Source organism: Lissotriton vulgaris, chromosome 9 (assembly GCF_964263255.1).
Source record: "Lissotriton vulgaris chromosome 9, aLisVul1.2, whole genome shotgun sequence".
NCBI classification, from domain to species: domain Eukaryota; kingdom Metazoa; phylum Chordata; class Amphibia; order Caudata; family Salamandridae; genus Lissotriton; species Lissotriton vulgaris.
This window is the reverse complement of record NC_141697.1, coordinates 1,240,427,664-1,240,449,565: the sequence shown is the minus strand read 5'-3', so window position 1 is coordinate 1,240,449,565 and position 21,902 is coordinate 1,240,427,664. Positions and strand designations below refer to the sequence as shown.

The following is a 21,902-nucleotide window of genomic DNA, read 5'->3' as shown; positions in this document are numbered from 1 at the left end:
TGAACGGTTTCTCTTACCCGCAAACCGAAAATACTGATCGAAAAGTCCAACGTTGACCGACTGCAGATCGACGAGCTTCAGCACGAAGCAGTAGGACAGATGGAAGGGGCCGCTCTCATCATCCACGCTTTTTTGGTTCCAAAAGTCTAAGCAGTAAAAAAAAAAAAAAAAAAAACATTTTTGTAAACCATATTTGATCTCTGTCTAAATATAGTTCTTCTCATGAGTATTGATAATTCACATCAAAGCGGTCACTTCAGGCCTAGAGTATAGATTATAACTGGTAAACTTTGTTTTTTACGCTTGAGGAGCCAAAGTCTAGCGGGGTGCCCTGGGTGACGCGACCCATGGTGAGCAGGTCGCACAACTCAGTGCAACTAGATCTCTCCTGAGAAGCACTCTCTGACGCGCCTGTCTATCATAAGAAGCTGTAGGGGGGGGGGGCACGAGGGGGAGTTGGCATAATTCAAAACAATTGTGGCCCCTGCACAATGTGGTGATGGGACCTTGGGTCTCCATATCTCATTCGCCTTGGGCTGAATGGGGGCCTCCTGAAGGGTGTGGGGGTGTTAAAAGGGTGGTAGGCCCTCTGCACCCTAAGGGCTGCAGGGACCGGTGTTATGCCCCTGGGGGTGTGGCTGCAGGCGCACACGCTGCAGCCACACACGCCGCAGCCTGCAGGCACACACGCCTCCGCCTGCAGGCACACACGCCTCCGCCTGCCTCCGCCTGCAGGCACACACGCCTCCGCCTGCAGGCACACACGCCTCCGCCTGCAGGCACACACGCCTCCGCCTGCAGGCACACACGCCTCAGCCTGCAGGCGCACACACGCCGCAGCCCGCAGGCACACACGCCGCAGCCCGCAGGCACACACGCCGCAGCCCGCAGGCGCACACACACTGCAGGAACACACGCCTCAGCCTGAAAGCAGCCTGCAGGCACACACACCTCCGCCTGAAGACAGCCTGCAGCCACACACACACCTCAGCCTGCAGGCACACACGTCGCAGCCTGCAGGCACACATGCCGCAGCCCGCAGGCACACACACTGCAGGCACACACGTCGCAGCCTGCAGGCACACACGCCTCAGCCTGCAGGCACACACGCCTCAGCCTGCAGGCACACACGCCTCAGCCTGCAGGCACACACACCTCAGCCTGCAGGCGCACACACCTCAGCCTGCAGGCACACACACCTCCGCCTGAAGACAGCCTGCAGCCACACACACACACCTCAGCCTGCAGGCACACAAGTCGCAGCCTGCAGGCCCACACGCCTCAGCCTGCAGGAACACACACCTCAGCCTGCAGGCACACACGCCTCAGCCTGCAGGCACACACGCCTCAGCCTGCAGGCACACACGCCTCAGCCTGAAGACAGCCTGCAGGCACACACGCCTCTGCCTGCAGGCACACACGCCTCCGCCTGCAGGAACACACGCCTCCGCCTGCAGGCACACACGCCTCCGCCTGCAGGTACACACGCCTCCGCCTGCAGGCAGCCTGCAGGCACACATGCCGCAGCCCGCAGGCACACACTGCAGGCACACACGCCTCAGCCTGAAGGCAGCCTGCAGGCACACACGCCTCAGCCTGAAGGCAGCCTGCAGGCACACACGCCTCCGCCTGAAGGCAGCCTGCAGGCACACACGCCTCCGCCTGAAGACAGCCTGCAGCCACACACCTCAGCCTGCAGGCACACACGTCGCAGCCTGCAGGCACACACGCCTCAGCCTGCAGGCACACACGCCTCAGCCTGCAGGCACACACGCCTCAGCCTGCAGGCACACACGCCTCAGCCTGCAGGCACACACGCCTCAGCCTGCAGGCACACACGCCTCCGCCTGCAGGCACACACGCCTCCGCCTGCAGGCACACACGCTTCCGCCTGCAGGCACACACGCCTCCGCCTGCAGGCACACACGCCTCCGCCTGCAGGCACTGCACAGCAGACCCTCAACTTCCTGCCGTCAGAAGTTGGTTGTGATGTTCTTGTCCAATCCTTGGGTTGCGTCTGACGTCCAGCAGGGACTCCGGAATAGTGCAACTGCTCTTTTTGATTTCTTAGGAGACTTACCGCAACTTATTTTTCTAAGGGCCGTTGAAAGGTCAGAGACTCTAGCACAGTAATAAGTAGAGAACATTTTCAAGCTGATTGGTGAAAACTTGAATCATTAAGAGTTCCTACTGTGGGCTTTCTCTAGGCCGATTCGGGCCAACGTTTCCCACAATGCGCAACAAAACAATGTGCAAGAAGGGGTTTCAGTCGTAGACCACTCAGTCGACTCCTCTGCTTGGGAGCCACAGCTCTGCTTTTAGAGGTTTCCCCTTTTCTCTCTCAACTCAAAGTCAAAACTCCTGTAATTTGCCAAGAACAATAAACACAGTACAGTGCAAACCTGGCTCAATGACGTGAACCATATCGCCTTCGAAACCAAACTGTCACTGAAAGGCAAGTCACTTGGATTTGTGGAACCTCGAGGAACACGCTGCTAAAAACACAAAGATGGATGGTGCCGGCTCTCTCCTAAAGAAAGTGAAACCAGAGACTCCCTTCAGGACTACTGTTGAGGTCTTCAGACTCTCGCGTCTGGATGGTGGTAACACCCGCTCCATAGCTTTCCAGACTCAACACTGACACCCCTTAAGGGCATCCAACACACCGCAGTACATCTCATCCAGGGTCTGAAGAAATATGATCACAACACCCTCATCCTGGTGGAACTTCACTGCCGGCCCTCGCTGGCCCAGACAGTCTGCAAAACCAGCGGCATCCTTTAGAAAGCCATCAAAACCAGAGCCCCATTCATCCTGCAGGGAATCTTTCAATCTCGGATGGTTCTCGGCAGCCAGGACACGATCAGACCGCAGACTAAGAAGGGTAAAAAAGAACAAACAGTCCATCTTTGCGCCCATGATCAGGAGCAACGACACCTCATCCTTCAGAACTGCCCCAACGCGGCGATGGATTAGGACAGCTGAAGACACGCCTCTTCATAGAACGCTGCTACGTCAGAAAGCAGACCGTCCTCAAACCAGCTACCTCGCCCATCACTCACTGACCGTCATTGCCCATGGAATTTAAGGCTCTTTGAAAACTTACATGCAGCTTTACATGTTCATATATCCCGATCTGCTTCATGGGGATGAATTTTTAAATTAGTTTTCTACTGTATCCAATGGTTCATCAGACCCGGATCTTTCAGGCAGCAGGTGCCATGTGTGTAGGCAAAGATCAGGCTGAGGACAGAAGCTTCCGGTGGGACAAAGTGTGCCCCTGAATGCATGTAAGTCGCCCAGTACTGGCTGCAGGCCCACATGGGAGAGCACATTTAAAAGGTGCACCTTTAATCAAATCAATATCCCCATGTACAGACCTCAAGGCCTGACTGAGGCCCTGCCTCCCTCAATGCACCATTGTGGTCACAAGGGGATAAAGATGGTGAACAAATGCGTAATCACAGGGGTGTGAAGCAAAGTACAGTTCTCGGTCTACAGAGAAGTTCAGCAAAGGCAAACATGAGGCAATGGCTATGCAAACTCCGGACCATCCTGAGCACTGCAGCCATACTCGAACCCTGATCCCAGACATCACCCAACACCTGCAAGACCTCCACTGGCTCCCAGTCGAGAAGAGAGTAACTTTCAGGCTACTCACCCACACCTACAAATCCCTCCACAACACCTGACCCAAATACCTCACCGACTGTCTCCATGTACCCAAGAGAAACCTCCGCTCCGCCAACCTCGCTGAAACGCCGCGTATCCGTAAAACAAGAGCGGGTGGAAGATTCTTTTCCTACATCGCAGAAAAGAGCTGTAACGAGCTCCCGATCAACGTCAGACGCTCCCCCACTCTTCACACCTTCAGGAAGAGCTTCAAGACCTGGCTCTTTGGCTGATTCAGAGCTGCACCCCCCCAACCCTCAGCACCTTGAGACCCTCACGAGTGAGTAGCGTGCTTCAAAATTCCCTGATTGATTAATTGGGAAAGTGGAATGTTTTAACCTTCCCCAACATCTTTAAACAAGAAGCATACCGGCGTCCGCCTTACCTAGCTGGTGCTGGTTGCGCAGAGCCACCCGGTCATCCAACAGGAAGTACACAGCTTTGGTAGACAGCAGCACACACGCAGTCACCTCCACATCCGGTGACTTGTAAAACACGACGGAAGACCACATGAGGTGTCTCAGCTCCTCGTTCTCCACCTGGAAGGGAGAAGGTAGATGAATAAAGAGCGTCAGGTTTTTACAGGGGTTCAATTCTACTCGGGGGGGGGCAGATGTAATGTTTCTACAGCTGGGTTCACATCTACCCAAGGGGGGGGTTATAACATTTCTAAAGGTGGGTTCACATCTACTCGAGGGGGGGTTATAACATTTCTAAAGGTGGGTTCACTTCTACTCAAGGGGGTTATAACATTTCTATGGGTGGGTTCACATCCACTCGGGGGGGGGGGGGGGGGGTTTATAACATTTCTACAGGTGGGTTCACATCTACTAAAGGGGGGGTTATATCATTTCTACATTTCTACAGCTGGGTTCACATCTACTAAAGGGGGGGTTATATCATTTCTACATTTCTACAGCTGGGTTCACATCTACTCAAGGGGGGTTATAACATTTCTACAGCTGGGTTCACATCTACTCACGGGGGGGGGGGGGTTATAACATTTCTACAGGTGGGTCGAATATGCTACTTACCAGTATGCATCTGTTCTTGGCATGTAGGGCTACTGACATTCATATCTGTGCATAGATCGCCGCCTAGTGTTGGGTCCGGATGATCGCACATTGTTGTCCTGGAAGAGTCTTCGAAGTATCACGAGATAGGTGGCTCCTCCCCCGGACTACAGTGCGCATGGGCATCGACTCCATCCTCAGATTGTTTTTAGCCATTGTGGCCCAGATGGAGCGAAAACTTAGCTAAAGATGACCATGCCAGAAGTATGTGTGAATGCTGCAGCTGCTACAGGCGCCGGAGAGGAGGGCGGGCGATATGAATGTCAGCAGCCCTACATGCCAAGAACAGATGCATGCTGGTAAGTAGCATCTTCGGTTCGAGGCATGTGGGCTGCTGAATTCATATCTGTGCATAGAATACATAGCAGTCCCTCCATTAACGGCGGCCGCCCGTGCCAGCTGCAGCAGTTTGGAAAAGTGTTTTTAGAACAGCCTGTCCTACAGCTGCCTGCTGTTTGGAGTGCACATCAACACAGTAATGCTCTGTAAATGTGTGCGTGGTAGACCATGTGGCTGCCCTACATATGTCTTCCAAAGGAATATTTCCAAGGAAAGCCATGGAGGCCCCCAACTTTCGAGTGGAGTGGGCCCGTGGTGGAAAAGTGAGGGTGCGCTTGGCTTTCAGATAGCAGATCTGAATACATTTAACAATCCACCTGGCTATACCAGCTTTGGAAATGGGGTTACCTTTGTGCTGTGGCGCAAAGGCAACAAAGAGTTGTTTAGTCTTCCTAAATTCTTTGGTCCTATCAATGTAATACATCAGGGCCCTCTTGACGTCAAGTGTGTGGAGCATTCTCTCCGCAAGTGACTCTGGATTTTGGAAGAACACCGGTAGTTCTATAGTCTGGTTGATATGGAACTGAGACACTACCTTAGGAAGGAATTTAGGGTTAGTGCGAAGCACCACCCTGTTAGAATGAATTTGAATAAATGGCTCTTGAATAGTTAGTGCCTGGAGTTCACTACTCGCCGTAGTGATGTGATAGCGATAAGGAAAGCCACTTTCCATGTCAAGAACTGAAGCTCGCAAGAATGCAGTGGTTCAAAAGGGGGACCCATCAGCCTGGTGAGGACCACATTGAGGTTCCACTCTGGAGCTGGTGGCGTCCTTGGAGGAATGACTCGTTGGAGTCCTTCCAGAAAGGCTTTAATGGCAGGCACCCTGAAAAGGGAGAGGTGCTGTCTTTTTTGGAGATAAGCAGCTATAGCAGATAGATGTATACGAATGGAAGCATAGGCCAGATTACATTTGTACAGATGTAAGAGATAACATATGATGTTCTGAATAGAAGCATCCAGTGGGTTGATGTTGTGGCCTGTACAGTAAATGACAAACTGCTTCCACTTCGCCGCATAGCATGCTCTGGTGGTGGGCTTTCTTGCCTCCTGGATGATGTCCATACAGTCAGGAGGCAAGTTGAGGTAGCCAAACTCTAGGACCTCAGGAGCCAGATCGCCAGGCTGAGCTGTTGCGGATCTGGGTGCTGAATGTTGCCATGGCTCTGTGTCAAAAGCTTGGGTGTGAGGTGCAGCCTTTGATGCGGTACTATGGACAGTTCCAGAAACGTGGTGTACCATGGTTGGCGAGCCCACTTTGGAGCAACCAGGATGAGAGTCATTGAGTGCTGCCTCAGTTTGCGTGCCACCAGCGGTATTAGAGGTGCTGGGGGAAAAGCGTACGCAAATTTGCCTGACCAGTTCATCCATATCGCATTGCCTTGCGACTGTGGATGTGGAAACCTGGCGGCGAAGCTTTGGCATTTTGCGTTCTCCTTTGTGGCAAACAGGTCTATCTCTGGATGACCCCATTGTTGGAAGTACGGGTGGAGTACCGATGGATGCATCTCCTACTCGTGCGTCTGGTGGCTGTACCTGCTGAGCAGGTCAGCCATCTGATTGTCCTTGCCTGGGAGATGTTCCGCCATGAGGAAGATGTTCCTCTGAAAGGCCCACTTCCACATTCTCTGAGCCAGATGAGACAACTGTGGAGATGCAGGAGGCCATCATGCCTATCAACTGCATGAACACTCTGGCTGGAAGCGAGTGTTGAGGCCTGAACTTTTGTATCAGCGACTGAATGCTGTTGACTCTCACTGAGTGTCTATTGTCGCACCCAGATACTGTCGTATGTGGGTGGGTTGCAGGTGGGATTTTGGGTAATTCAGTGAGAATCCCAGATCGTGCAGAAGGTGTATGGTATGGAACATGTGGGCGGCACACTGCTGGGCCGACTTTGCTTGGATGAGCGAGTTGTCCAGATACGGGTAGACGTGAATGTTTTGTCTCCTTAAGTGCGCCGCCACCGTTGCCAGGCACTTCGGAAACACCCTGGGCGCCGTGGTGACCCCGAAAGGCAAAACCTTGAACTGGTAATGTTGGTTTTGGATGGTGAACCGGAGGTATTTTCTGTGTGACTTGTGCAGCGGAATGTGAAAATATGCATCCTTTAGATCTAAAGTTACTAGGAAATCCCCCTGACTGAGCAGCGGGAGCACTTGTTGCAGGGTCAACATGTGAAAGTGCTCCGACAGAATGTATTGATTGAGGGGCCTGAGGTCCAGTATGGGTCTGAGGGACCTGTCCTTTTTTGGTATTAAGAAGTACAGCGAGTAGACTCCTGCGCCTCTTTCTGCCAAAGGCACAAGCTCGATCGCCCCTTTTTGCAGCATGACGAGTACCTCCTGCTGCAATAATTGCAAATGCTCGGCCGACATATGACGGTGCCTTGGGGGTATGTTGGGTGGAGTGGATGTTAATTCCAGACAGTAACCGTACTGGATAAGTTTTGTCACCCACCTGTCTGTGGTGATGGACTTCCAGACTGGCAGGAACTGCTGAAGTCTCCCCCCGACCGGTGTTGCATGGTCGGGGGGCAGTGACAGGGCGTCACTGTTTGTTGGTGGCAGAGGATCTGGAGTTGTTGTTTCCACGGCCTCTGCCCTTGGTGCGGTTTCTGCGATATCCACCTCGATTTTGTTTGGTGTAGGTGGATTGCGTGTTGCTTTTATAATACTGCGTGTTTTGGGAGCTTTGGCCTCTGGAAACACCTCTAGTGCTGGAGCGACGAAAAGAACCACCCCTAAATTGCTGGCGATGCAAGGCCCCCATGGACTTAGCAGTGTCGGTGTCCTTCTTTATTTTCTCTAAGGTGGTGTCCACTTCTGGACCGAACAGACGATCAGGGTTCACCGTCTGATTAAGAATGGTGGTCTGTATCTCTGGCTTAAACCCTGAGATTCTAAGCCAGGCATGTCGTCTCAGCATAACGCTGGTGTTGATGGCTCTGGCCGCGGTGTCAGATGCGTCCAGTGAACACTTTATAGATGCATTGGATATTAGCTTCCCCTCTTGGATGAGCATCTCAGCCGCCTCTTTGTATTCATCAGGCAGGTGCTGCAACAGGGTTTCTAATGTGTCATAGTGTGCCCTGTCGTACCTTGCTAGAAGTGCTTGTGTGTTTGAAATGCGCCAAATATTGGACGCTTGAGCTGCTACCCTTTTTCCCGATGCCTCGAACACCTTAGATTCTTTATCTGGGGGAGGAGCATCACCCGTTTGAGAATTAGCCCTCTTCCGGGCATTTGAGACCACAAGAGAGTCCAGAGGCAGCTGTCTCTTTATGTCGGTAGGGTCAGTAGGCGCTGGCTTATATTTCTTCTCGATCCGTGGGTTTATTACCCTGGCTCTGGTAGGCTCCTTAAAGATGTCCCCAGCATGCTTTAAGACCCCCTTCAACATAGGGAGAGTCTTTACTGTTCTTTCTGAGACAGAAAAGGTGTCAAAGAGAAAGTCCTCTTCAATGGGGTCCGCATGGAGCTGGATGTCATGGTTCTTAGCTGCCCGTTCAATGAGGGCATGAAAGGCCGCAGAATCCTCTGTAGGTGACGTTTTCACCGTGTAGAGCGGAGTGTCTGGGGCAGAGTGAGGATCACCTGGGTCAGCCCCAGCTGCCCAGGGCTCGTTGGTATTATCAGTGTCATCATAGACAGGATAGCTGTACTCATCCTCATCGTCACCATCATCCACGTCGGAGTAAGTGGGCGACACATTATGACCCTGTGGGGAAAGTGGTTCCACAAGAACCGGAGCAGAAGTGGAATCCATCTTCTTCTTTAAAGGAATCTTGTAGGACTCCATAGGTCGTTCTGGGGCAATTTTCCTTTTAAGTAGGGAAAGCCTGCCAGTTTCGGCATCAATAAAGTGTTCACGGTGTTCCTCCAATGACGATTGTTGAGGCTTCTGTCTTGGAGACACCGTCGTCGACTTTGGCGTCGAGGGTTCCGTTTCGGGCACGGCCGTTCCCGACTTCGGGGCGAAAGCCTTCGGCGCCACCCTTGGCGGCAACGTGAAATGGATCGGCGTTGACTCCTTAAGAGGTTTCTCGACAGGCTTAGAGGGCGGAGCATCTTTCGGTCCGGCCATGGAGGCCTTCTCCTTGATGCGATGTAGGGAGTCCGTAACCTTCTTGGTGAAAGCCACGGACTGCCGCACCTTGTCGCCGGGATCCGTCGAGGCACCACTGGGCGTTGACTCTTGGATTGCACCGCTCTTGGTTTTGCCTAGTTGGCGCGGAGTCCCGTGAACCTTAGGATCACTGACCCTTTTGTTCGCGTCGACCTTCTTTGGCGCCGATTTACTCGACAACCTTGACTTTAGTCTTTGGCGTGGTAGACTTCGTCTCGACAGCCTTGACATCCGTTTTCGGCTCGACAACCGCCTTGTGCTTCGTCGACACCGACGGCTCCGAGTCCTCCGATCCGACCAAGGTAGCTTGCACTTTCGGTTTCGATGAGGGCACCGGTGCTTTCGCTTGCATCGAGACCGCTTGCGTGGCTTTCGGTTTAGATTTCTCATGCCGGGGCTCAATAATAATGTCTGTAGCCGGGGCCGTAGAACCCATCGTAAGGTCTTGGGTAAGGCCTACTGGCGATCCCTCGACCCGAGCCTGTTTAAGCCGTACGGCTCCAATGCCTGTTTGAGTTAGCTCTTCGCTCGAGCTATCTTCCATGGCCCCAAAGGCCCCGTCGTCGTCTCCTACCTCGTCGACGACTTCATCCGTCTCAAACATCTCTACATCCTCGTCGTAGCCGACCTCCGATGCAGGATTCGACAAGACCTCCTCAAGGTCCGGGTCCGCTTCCTCATCATCCCCGACATTGAAGATGTCCACAGGCGCCGGCGCATGTTGCTGGGCCTCCTGTCGCGCAGCGCGTCGAAGCTTAAGCGTCTTCTTGGATCTGAAATGGGAACAAGCCATACACTTGGCTTCATAATGATCCGGCGACAGACACTTGTTGCACACCGGGTGGACGTCGATGTGGGGATACTTTGAGTTGCACACGGAGCACCTCTTGAACGAACTCCGGTCCATGATGAACAGTCGATAGAGTCTGTCGCGTCGACTGGGCCTTCCGTGTCGACGCGGGTTGGTAGATTCCGGCTCGGAACCGAACTGGAATAAGTAGGCACCGAACGCAAGACAATACCGACGCTGAAGCTAAAGACCTTTTGGTCTTAAGAAAGTTTTTTTAATCGATTCCGGCAGAGACACATCCGAACTCAATGGCGGAAAAAAACAATCTGAGGATGGAGTCGATGCCCATGCGCACTGTAGTCCAGGGGAGGAGCCACCTATCTCGTGATACTTCGAAGACTCTTCCATGACAACAATGTGCAATCATCCGGACCAAACACTAGGGGGCGATCTATGCACAGATATGAATTCAGCAGCCCACATGCCTCGAACTCACATCTACTCAAGGGAGGGTTATAACATTTCTACATGTGGGTTCACATCTACTCAAGGGGGGGGGTTTATAACATTCCTCCTAAGAATATGAACTATTGAGGAAATCTTTTAAATACGACAGAGCAGCGACACAGAAGAGGGACTCGTGGGCAGGTCTTACAGGGCACAGCTGTCTCAAGCATGCTAGACCCAAATCAATAATATTTTCGATAAAAGATTAGCCGTGGTTGGGGAGAGGATGTGTGGAGAAGGAAGCAGTACCCAGGGCTCTGGACGACACAAGGCACAGACTGCTTAAGAATGTGAGACAATTGCAAGGGACCCTCAGAAGCCAAGGTGTTGTAAAGAAGGTAAAGATGCTAAAGCAAAGTGGACCTCATTGTAGAAGGATTCACCTACCGTGTTCAATTTTAAAACTAATGTTCAATTTTCAAGCTACTTTCATTCTTAATATAGGAGTTGGACCACATTATGTTGACAAAGTATAAATAGGTAAAATAATATTGTCCAAATATACTAAAATACTTTTGCATCCGCTGGTTTTAAAAGAGGTAAACCTGGAGACAGGTGCAACTTATTTTGGATTTTACCCCACAAAAATATAAACCAATAAAACATACAAAATAAGATGGAATGGACTGAGAAGAGGCGGTTAGACGAAAGGTACAAGTCAACTTCAAGGGCCTCCCGTGACCAGTAGGGGTGCTGCTAATGAGAGGGTAGAGAGAGATGAAAAGAATTTCAAGCAATAAAACAGCGGTTCCCACAGACCTGCCCTCACAAAGATGCCCCTGGGGCAATTCATGCCCTCTCGGAGTCTTGCTCTTCCACTGGCCTCGGCCGGCCGGCAGAGAGCCTCGGCCGGCCGGCAGAGAGCCTCGGCCGGCCGGCAGAGAGCCTCGGCCGGCCAGCAGAGAGCCTCGGCCGGCCGGCAGAGAGCCTCGGCCGGCCGGCAGAGAGCCTCGGCCGGCCGGCAGAGAGCCTCGGCCGGCCGGCAGAGAGCCTCAGCCGGCCGGCAGAGAGCCTCAGCCGGCCGGCAGAGAGCCTCGGCCGGCCAGCAGAGAGCCTCGGCCGGCCAGCAGAGAGCCTCGGCCGGCCAGCAGAGAGCCTCGGCCGGCCAGCAGAGAGCCTCGGCCGGCCAGCAGAGAGCCTCGGCCGGCCAGCAGAGAGCCTCGGCCGGCCAGCAGAGATCCTCGGCCGGCCAGCAGAGAGCTTTGGCCAGCCAGTGTAGAGCCTCAGCCTTCTGCTGGTCAGCGGAGAGCCTAGAGCTCCGGCCAGCAGAGTGGCTCGATTCTCAGCCAGTGGAGAACCAGGACCCGCCACCACACAGAACCCCACTGCAGCCAAGACCCCCACCACCCAGCAGATACCCGCTGCAGCCAGGAACCCACCACCCGGCAGATACCCGCTGCAGCCAGGAACCCACCACCCGGCAGATTTCCGCTGCAGCTAGGGCAGATGGAGCTAATTCACAAAGCTAACCAAAGTTGCCATCGTGGAGGGGTGTCACAGTGTTTAATTCGAGCCAGAGTTGCAGGTGTGGCCCACCTCATAATCAATTTTGAGAGGACCAGGACTTATTTTAAATCAGACTCCGACCCAGAACACGAGAGAGAAAGAAGCAAAAAAGGAGAACAGCGGAGGAAATTTCAACATTTCGACTTGTGCACGATGGCAAAAACCATTAAGGTGTTTCGCCTAAAGTTCTATACATGAGGGCAACTGACCGGGAGTGAGAGAGAGGGGCAGTGTGAAGAGAGGAAACTGAAGAGGCAGGAATACAAATCAGACTGACGTTCATATACAGCAGGATAAAGCAGTTACTCTCCAAGACTGGTCTGGGCATCATCTATGTTTCAATAAGCAATGCTTGTGCATCGCTTAGACCTCATTGGCTGCGACACCATTTATGAGTCATACTCCTCCTACCACCACCGGCCTGGGTACCCACCTCCGCCACACTGGTGTGAAACAGGTCCACGAGGTCGCCTGCAGTCAGCCCAGCCACGTAATGGAGAGCCGAGGAGATGGGAAGGTAGAAGGGAAGAGGACTGTCTTCAGTGAGTCTCTGCAGCCCAGATTCAGAAGGGTACAGCGCTGAGAGGGTCCCATGAGGCTTCGAGAAGCTATGGGCCAGCAAGAAGCAGAAAAAAGACAAACATGTCAAAGGAGTATAAGGGAACATAGCACATGCTCAAACAAACAGCAAACATGGTTTTGTCCTCCATTGCACAGTGACCTAACGTACCTTGCTAGCTCAGGGACATCTATATGATAATAAATGAATAACTAGAGGGCACCCATCCACAGAATCAACAGGCACAAAGTAAAGCTAAGTTATAGTTCAACCTTACGCAAAATTAAATTAATCCAACCTGAAGCACCTTCCTGTGGACTAATGATGCTTTTGTTCCACTTTCAGTTGGACAGTGGTGTGTAGCCTATGAGAATCACTTCAGATTCACACTTCTGCCCAATTGAAAGTAGTTATTCCCCAACTGAAAGGAGTTATCTTTAATATTTTACAATCAGCAGGATGAATTCCCACACGTGTTACTGCTACATATGGACACACATGGATGTTGTGCTGTGCATCGCTTGTCCCCGATACATGCAACCTCAGTGTCGGACCTATTTTCAGTGTCCTGTACTTCTCCCACACTTCTACTGTCATCAAGACTCTCCTGTTCCCACCGACACCACTCCTAATCAACTCCAGAAAAAGGACACAAATCCTTAGTAATTTACTCAACTCCACGTTTGTTCTTCGAATTATTGCCTTGTCCTGATGATGACTTAAAAGAACTGCTGGGACGAAACGTTGTCAATTTACATGATAATAACACTAAGAATTTTATGGCTAGCCAGGCGCCTGGAAGGACCGTTACAAGTTAGTTATCGATTTACTCCTGATGTTACTGGTTTCTGTTTGCAAAAGCACCTTGTGAGATTTAAATCCTATGTGATTAAATCCTTTGGTTTCTGTATAGTGTTTGAAGCTGCATATTCGATGGACATCTTACTTTAGTTGCAACAAAGATTGGTTCTTTGACAAATTATTTTCTATGCGTTCCAAAAGTGAACCATAGTTGTTATATTAAAGGCATACACATGACAATTTATTATTATGGTTATTAACAGAAGATACCCAAATTTACCTTTACCTGCCCTCCACCACACCTCCACAGCCCTCCTCTCTTTCCTCTCATTGCTGCAAAGTCGGTCTTAGTGCCTTGTTCCCCAAATCTTATATTACCCTTTCTCCTAAACCATCTCTTTTTTTTAAATAAGGTGAAAAAAAGGAACCTCATTGAGTGGAATAGTTATACTTGTCATTTTCCAGCCTGCCCATTAGCTCAGTATCTATGAACTTCAAAAGGTCTCAAAACAGAACCACAAAGTAGGAGCCAGAGAAGGGCCGGTGAAGCCCGACAGCACCTTGAGCAGTACCTGGACGTCTGGATGGTATTATGATCTCTGGCCTCCACCAGGTTATTGTTCGTAGAGTCCAGAGATCTGAAAATGAGGATTGTCTTGACGTCCTGCAGGTATGACCTCAGGAGGCTGTAGATTCTCGCAAAGTGAAACTTCTCATGTGGGAGGATGAAAACTGCAGCCATGAAGGTGTAGCCAAGCAGCAGCTGTAACATGTGACCATCGGCAAAGGAGTCTGTCCTTTGGGCCGGGATTCGGGGAGGGTGCACCAGGACTGACGCCAATGGGACCCGGCTAATTTTGAACATGTATCTTACATCATCACAAGTATCAAACTGTTCCAGAAGTGCTATAAAGTTTATTTTGAGGATGTGCAAATATTGGCCTGTTAAGAGTAGCCAGCAAGGCAGGAACGTGCATGGGCTTCGGCTGGCAGATTCCTCAGGGTTGCAATAGGAGGAGGGCAAGGCATCTTTTGTCCATAAGGGTTTCTTTTGCACCAGATGTGACTGGGAATATCTCTGTACTTCAGCCAGGGAACTCTGATAAAGATATACTGGAAAGAAACCCTTGATTTCTGAACCATTTGCAGCACTGTCTTGGAGGTCCAACAGATGGGACACAAACTCCTGTAAACCGGTCTTTCCACGGTACAACTTGTGGGAGCCCCGCAGATCCGCATATGTATGAGAACTATGTAGACATAAGCAGCAGTAGAAATCTTGCAGGTTTTGGGAGTCTGAGAGCACAAGGAAACAATTTTCCCCCTGCCTCACCTTGAGGGTCAGACACATTTCAGGCACCAGAAATCCGAATTCAGTTAGGTCCGTGTAAGGGAAGCAGAATGCCAGCTTTAAGGCCGAAGGGACAGCGTGGTCGCCATGCAGTGACTCCTGGGCAGGGATCTCAAAGACTGCGATAGACTCATCAGTCAACACCAGGCAAGAAGCAAACTGCCTGAACGCCTTCTTTATTTGGATGGTAAAGCTCCAGAGCACTCGAACAACATGGACGTGGTCTGTGTCGGCGCTCGTGGGACCGTTCCACTCCACAGTTTGCTCCCCTTCAGGAAGCCCCATTTCAAAGTAGCCGTCTCCAGGGCTGGCGGTGGTCTTGCCACTCCCAGAGTCCCTTTGGTCTTCGGTCGGTGAAGGAGGAGGTTGTAGCTGTGCTTGTGCTATCGAGGCAGAAATGTGGTGGACGAAGGCTTGGTTGGTGGCAGTGTAAGACATACAGGAGAACGGCAGTATGATGGTGTTAAGATGGTCATGGAATACGCTGTCGTCCTCTCGCATATTGTCTAAGCTTCACAGAGGAGGAGAAAAGAAAATAGAGGTCAGATTAGTTGGTGGAAAGAGACAGAAAACATGCCCATTTTAAGATTCATACACGCACCCATCACCTCTCCAGGTCAAACATGAGCCCCTTGAGTCCCCACAGGTGCAACAGCTTTGATCTGCTCAACAACCTATCAGCCACCAAAAAGATAATCCATTGCCCAGCAATTGGCTCCTGTTCAGTCATCACCCACAGCAAAAACATATCTTTCTTGTATAGAAATGACATCACCTCTCAAACCACAGCGAGCAGAGGCGATAAATGCCAGGATCACCGACAACTCCACAACGATGCACAACAAAACCATCAACTCACCAGAACCCGGAGTGGAGGAGATAGTGTGCCCGCCCGTGGAATCCTGGCCGGACAAATGAACCATGAGGAACCTGAGAGCGAGCAGACGCATTCATATGACCTCACATCTGCAATATGTTGTCTTTGGTTGATTGTCATTACCCCAGGTTGGGTGTAACCCAGCTCCTGCTTGAGTCATTCATTGGGCACCACTGAATATTTGCTCTGTAACTTCACGCAAATGACGATTCCCCTCGCATGTTAGTGAGCATTATCGGCATGGTTCCTGTGCGGATCAATGTATGGATAGGGTTTGTGTGCGGATCAATGAGTGGATAGGGTTCCTGTGCGGATCAATGTGTGGATAGGGTTCCTGTGCGGATCAATGTGTGGATAGGGTTCCTGTGCAGATCAATGTGTGGATGGGGTTCCTGTGCAGATCAATGTATGGATAGGGTTCCTGTGCGGATCAATGTATGGATAGGGTTTGTGTGCGGATCAATGAGTGGATAGGGTTTCCTGTGCGGATCAATGTGTGGATAGGGTTCCTGTGCGGATCAATGTGTGGATAGGGTTCCTGTGCAGATCAATGTGTGGATAGGGTTCCTGTGCAGATCAATGTGTGGATAGCGTTCCTGTGCGGATCAATGAATGGATAGGGTTTGTGTGCGGATCAATGAATGGATAGGGTTCCTGTGGGGATTAATGTGTGGATAGGGTTCCTGTGCGGATCAATGTGTGGATAGGGTTCCTGTGCGGATCAATGTGTGGATAAGGTTCCTGTGCAGATCAATGTGTGGATAGGGTTCCTGTGCGGATCAATGTATGGATAGGGTTTGTGTGCGGATCAATGTATGGATAGGGTTTGTGTGCGGATCAATGAGTGGATAGGGTTCCTGTGGGGATTAATGTGTGGATAGGGTTCCTGTGCGGATCAATGTGTGGATAGGGTTCCTGTGCGGATCAATGTGTGGATAGGGTTCCTGTGCGGATCAATGTGTGGATAGGGTTCCCGTGGGGATCAATGTGTGGATAGGGTTCCCGTGGGGATCAATGTTTGGATAGGGTTCCTGTGCGGATCAATGTGTGGATAGGGTTCCTGTGTGGATCAATGTGTGGATAGGGTTCCTGTGCAGATCAATGTGTGGATAGGGTTCCTGTGCGGATCAATGTGTGGATAGGGTTCCCGTGCGGATCAATGTGTGGATAGGGTTCCCGTGCGGATCAATGTGTGGATAGGGTTCCCGTGCGGACCAATGGGGAGGGTTCCCGTGCGGATCAATGTTTGGATAGGGTTCCCGTGCGGATCAATGTTTGGATAGGGTTCCCGTGCGGATCAATGTGTGGATAGGGTTCCCGTGCGGATCAATGTGTGGATAGGGTTCCCGTGCGGATCAATGTGTGGATAGGGTTCCCGTGCGGATCAATGTTTGGATAGGGTTCCCGTGCGGATCAATGTTTGGATAGGGTTCCCGTGCGGATCAATGTGTGGATAGGGTTCCCGTGCGGATCAATGTGTGGATAGGGTTCCCGTGCGGATCAATGTGTGGATAGGGTTCCCGTGCGGATCAATGTGTGGATAGGGTTCCCGTGCGGATCAATGTACGGATAGGTTTCCTGTGCGGATCAATGTGCGGATAGGTTTCCTGTGCGGATCAATGTGTGGATAGGGTTCCTGTGCGGATCAATGTGTGGATAGGGTTCCTGTGGGGATCAATGCATGGATAGGGATCCTGTGGGGATCAATGCATGGATAGGGTTCCTGTGCGGATCAATGTATGGATAGGGTTCCTGTGCGGATCAATGTATGGATAGGGTTCCTATGCGGATCAATGTATGGATAGGACTCCTGTGAGGATCAATGTATGGATAGGACTCCTGTGAGGATCAATGTATGGATAGGGCTCCTGAGAGGATCAATGTGTGGATAGGGTTCCTGTGCGGATCAATGTGTGGATAGGGTTCCTGTGCGGATCAATGTATGGATAGGGTTCCTGTGCGGATCAATGTATGGATAGGGTTCCTGTGCGGATCAATGTATGGATAGAGTTCCTGTGCGGATCAATGAATGGATAGGGTTCCGTGCGGATCAATGTATGGATAGGGTTCCTATGCGGATCAATGTATGGATAGGACTCCTGTGCGGATCAATGTATGGATAGGGCTCCTGTGCTGATCAATGAATGGATAGGGTTCCTGTGCAGATCAATGAATGGATAGGGTTCCTGTGCGGATCAATGTATAGATAGGGCTCCTGTGCTGATCAATGAATGGATAGGGCTCCCGTGCCGATCAATGAATGGATAGGGTTCCTGTGCAGATCAATGTATGGATAGGGCGAGGAGCGGGCTTCTGTGCCCTGAGCAACTAAAATGTAAAGGCTACTCACGGTCTCTCCTGTAACCAATCTGATTCAAAGGCTGCCTCAGGGTGCATCATGACTGTTCTAGCTTGGGTAGGACAGAGGGCTTAACGGCTCATAAAGCCATTGAACAACAACAGTCTAAGGTGCCTGTTCAATGCCTAACTTGTTACTGGAATGCAAACATGATCAGAATCAGCCGAAAACCCAGCTGAAAGGAACGCGATTCTAAATGCGATAGGAACTTCGGTGCAAGGAGTCTATGCACTCTAGGCTTCGCATCCCATCACAAGACAGGTCAAGGGCCACTGAGGTGCATTGACTCGAAACCCTAGAATCTTAATATCACTCACACGAGACCTGAACCCCTCTTTGCAGGAGCGTCCATATGTGAATAGATCTGAAGACAGAAGGGTCTTAATCCAGGCAGTGACTGCATCCGACTCAAAAAGAATATTATCAACGCAAGCCACACGGTTAATCACAATCCTGGTGCAGCCCGTCCCACTCCCTGTGAAGCCCCTCCAGCTAACCGTACAGCCAACACCGTACAGCCAACAGTCCCACCTTTATGCAGCCCCTTTAGCTAACTGTATAGCCCATCCGGCTGCTTATACAACCCATCCGGCTACTCGCACAGCCCATCCGGCTACGTGCACAGCCCCTCCGGATACTCATACAGCCCCTCCGGATACTCATACAGCCCCTCCGGAAACTCATACAGCCCCTCCGGAAACTCATACAGCCCCTCCGGAAACTCATACAGCCCCTCCGGAAACTCATACAGCCCCTCCGGAAACTCATACAGCCCCTCCGGATACTCATACAGCCCCTCCGGATACTCATACAGCCCCTCCGTATACTCATACAGCCCCTCTGGATATTCATACAGCCCCTCTGGATATTTGTGAAGCCTGCCTTGATAATCGTACAGCCTATACAGCAAATGACAGCCCATCCCACTTCTTATGCAGTCCCTTTACATAACTGTACAGCACATCCCAATCGTGCACAGTCCATCCTACTAATGGTCAGGTTTAAAAAGACAGGATATCTAAACTGTGCCAAATTCACTACAGATGTGTGTAGAGACCTGGGTATCGCCAGTCCCTGTATGAGTGTGTTGGGGCACAGAGTATTGTCATGGTGTGGAATCCTGCGTGTTCCAGTGTCCTGGAGGAGTTTGCTGGTGCCGCGAGTGCTGTCTGTGTGCCCACGCTTGTGCATAATGTGCTGGCCACACCTCTCCGTGAGAGCAATGACCTGGCGAACCGGAACAGGTGTGTGTAGACAATGGAGCCCACTTTACATGACACAGGTATGTTCAGATCCATTACTGTCCAATGTAATTAAGCACACAGATCTGTAAGCAGCATAAGTACTCAAACACAGGTATGTTCAGCTTCATTACTGTCCAATGTACATAAACACACAGATCTGTAAGGGGCATGTGTACTCAAAGATATGTTGATATGTAACTGGCCCATACCCACATATGTTCAAATCTATACCCGGCCCAGGCACTCAAACACAGGGATGTTTGGAAGTGTAACTAGCGCATGTACACAAACACAGGTATGCTCCGATCCGTAACTGGCCCATGTGCACATAAATACAGGTATGTTCAGAACTGTAACCAGCCCAACTATGAAAAGCATATATACATGACAATTATTCCGACATCCAGGGGGGTTGGTTCATGCGCAGTGCTGGTCTGACTTCACCTACCGGCGTAGTCATGCCTACACAAGGCTCATGTATGTAAACACACTCACCTTGTTTGAGGCAGCTTTCCAGCCTTTAAAGGGGAGTCAGTTTCAGCTGCTGCCTAAGAAAGAAACCCACAGACCCCCCAAAAAGCAGTTAATGGGGCAGTCATGACACTTCCTCTGTAGGACATACACTGATTTTAAAATAGAAGCAATCATTAGGAAAACATTTGTCTGAGATGTAAAGAGTACTTTGGGTTTGCTTCGATATGTCGAGTATTAATGCACAAAATACGAAAAGAAGAGACTTGTGTAACCCACTATGGAAGAGTCCAGAAATAGGAACTTGTCCAGACAGACGTGGGTCAAGACAGCATCAGCACTGGCGTCCTCAGTGCAGTAGGTGTTCAGCTCTAACTCCATACCTCCTCTCTCCAAGCCAAGAGTTGTGTCCAAGAACCAACCAAGGTGATATCTGCCTGTGGACGGTGCCAGCTCTTGGGGCCCTCAAGGATGGCGACACGGCCTTTGATGCTCTTCAGCAATGAACGCAAGAGGTCCTCCTTATATGCCCCGTTACAGCAAACCCTCCATTGCTACCCAACGTCCTACGACAAACGCTGGTCGCAACTATCCTCGAAGTGAGCTTTTGAAGATCTGATGGAGAGGATTTTTCAGGAGCTGCAAGGCAGCTGCCTGCATTGCTGTGGTGTCAAATGATGAACTTCTAAAGTGCTTGGTCACCAAGGGCATTTGTATACATTTGAACCTAAATGACACTTGGGCTCCTGTGGAAATGGGTCAAATTCAGGACAGAAATAAACAATTCTTGATAGACAATTATTTGAACCTAAATTCTAGACAAAGTATCAATTTTACAGAGAAAACCCGTGAGCACCTAGATATACGTATTGCTGACAAAGTCCACAAGAGTGCACACTGTGACATAGCTCGCAACCTGTGGGACAGCAAGCTGCGAAACGCACACTTCCGAACCAGCAGAACCGCACTGCACCAAGGAGGAGCAGACACGGCATGCGAGGACGAGCTGCTCCAACCAGCAGAGCCTCACTGCACCAAGCAAGCAGACAGTATGCGAGGATGAGCTGCCACAACCAGCAGAACTGCACTGCACCAAGCAAGCAGACACCGCATGTGAGGATGAGCTGCCATCACATACAGAGCCGAACTGCACCAAGAAAGCAGACCTAGTATGCGAAGATGGGCTGCCACGACCAACAGAGCCAAACTGCACCAAGCAAGCAGACAGTATGCACCAAGCAAACAGATGCATCATGTGAGGATAAGCTGCTACGAGCAGCAGAGCCGCACTACACCAAGTAAGCAGAAACGGCATGCGAGGATGAGCTGGCACAACCAGCAGAGTCAACTGTAGCAAGCAAGCAGACACAGTATGCACAAAGCAAGCAGACACAGTATGCACAAAGCAAGCAGACACAGTATGCACAAAGCAAGCAGACACAGTATGAAAGGATGAGTTGCACCAACCAGCAGAGCCGCACTGCACCAAGCAAGCAGACACAGCATGAGAGGATGAGCTGCCCCAATTAGCAGAGCCGCACCGCGCCAAGCAAGCAGACACGGCATGCGAGGATGAACTGCTCAAACCAGCAGAGCCGCACTGCACCTAACAAGTAGACACAGTATGCGAGGATGGTTTGGCACAACCAGCAGAAGCGCACTGCTCCAAGCAAGCAGACACCGCAAGGGAGGATGAGCTGCCACGACCAACAGAGCCGCACTGCACCAAGCAAGCAGACACAGTATGCGAGGATGGGCTGGCACAACCAGCAGTCGCACTGCACCAAGCAAGCAGACACAGTATGCACCAAGCAAACAGATCCATCATGTGAGGATAAGCTGCCACGAGCAGCAGAGCCGCACTGCACCAAGTAAGCAGACACAGTATGCGCCAAGCAAGCAGACATTGCAATGATGAACAGCCCCACCCAGCAGAGCCGCACTGCACCAAGCAAGCAGACACAGCATGAAAGGATGTGCTTGCACAACCAGCAGAGACAACTGTAGCAAGCAAACAGACACAGTATGCACCAAGCAGGCAGACATAGCATGAGAAGATTAGCTGCTCCAACCAGCAGAGCTGCACTGCATCAAGCAAGCAGACACGGCATGCGAGGATGAGCTGCCCCAATGAGCAGAGCCGCACTGCCCAAGCAAGCAGACATGGCATGCGAGGATGAGCTGCTCCAACCAGCAGACAGTATGCGAGGATGGGCTGGCACAAC

At 51.2% G+C, this 21,902-nt stretch overlaps 1 protein-coding gene across 1 annotated transcript in view; it reads right to left on the bottom strand.

Annotated features, from left to right (window-relative positions):
- Positions 1-21,902, bottom strand: part of NISCH (nischarin) — a 173,523-nt gene that overhangs the window by 3,629 nt on the left and 147,992 nt on the right. Inside the window, exons 15-19 of the mRNA XM_086939404.1 lie at positions 19,702-19,754; positions 13,948-15,237; positions 12,449-12,623; positions 4,058-4,211; positions 18-146 (exon numbers count right to left, since the gene is read on the bottom strand). Of these exons, the coding sequence (XP_086795530.1) occupies positions 18-146; positions 4,058-4,211; positions 12,449-12,623; positions 13,948-15,237; positions 19,702-19,754 (1,801 nt within the window). The remainder of the gene's footprint in view (positions 1-17; positions 147-4,057; positions 4,212-12,448; positions 12,624-13,947; positions 15,238-19,701; positions 19,755-21,902) is intronic.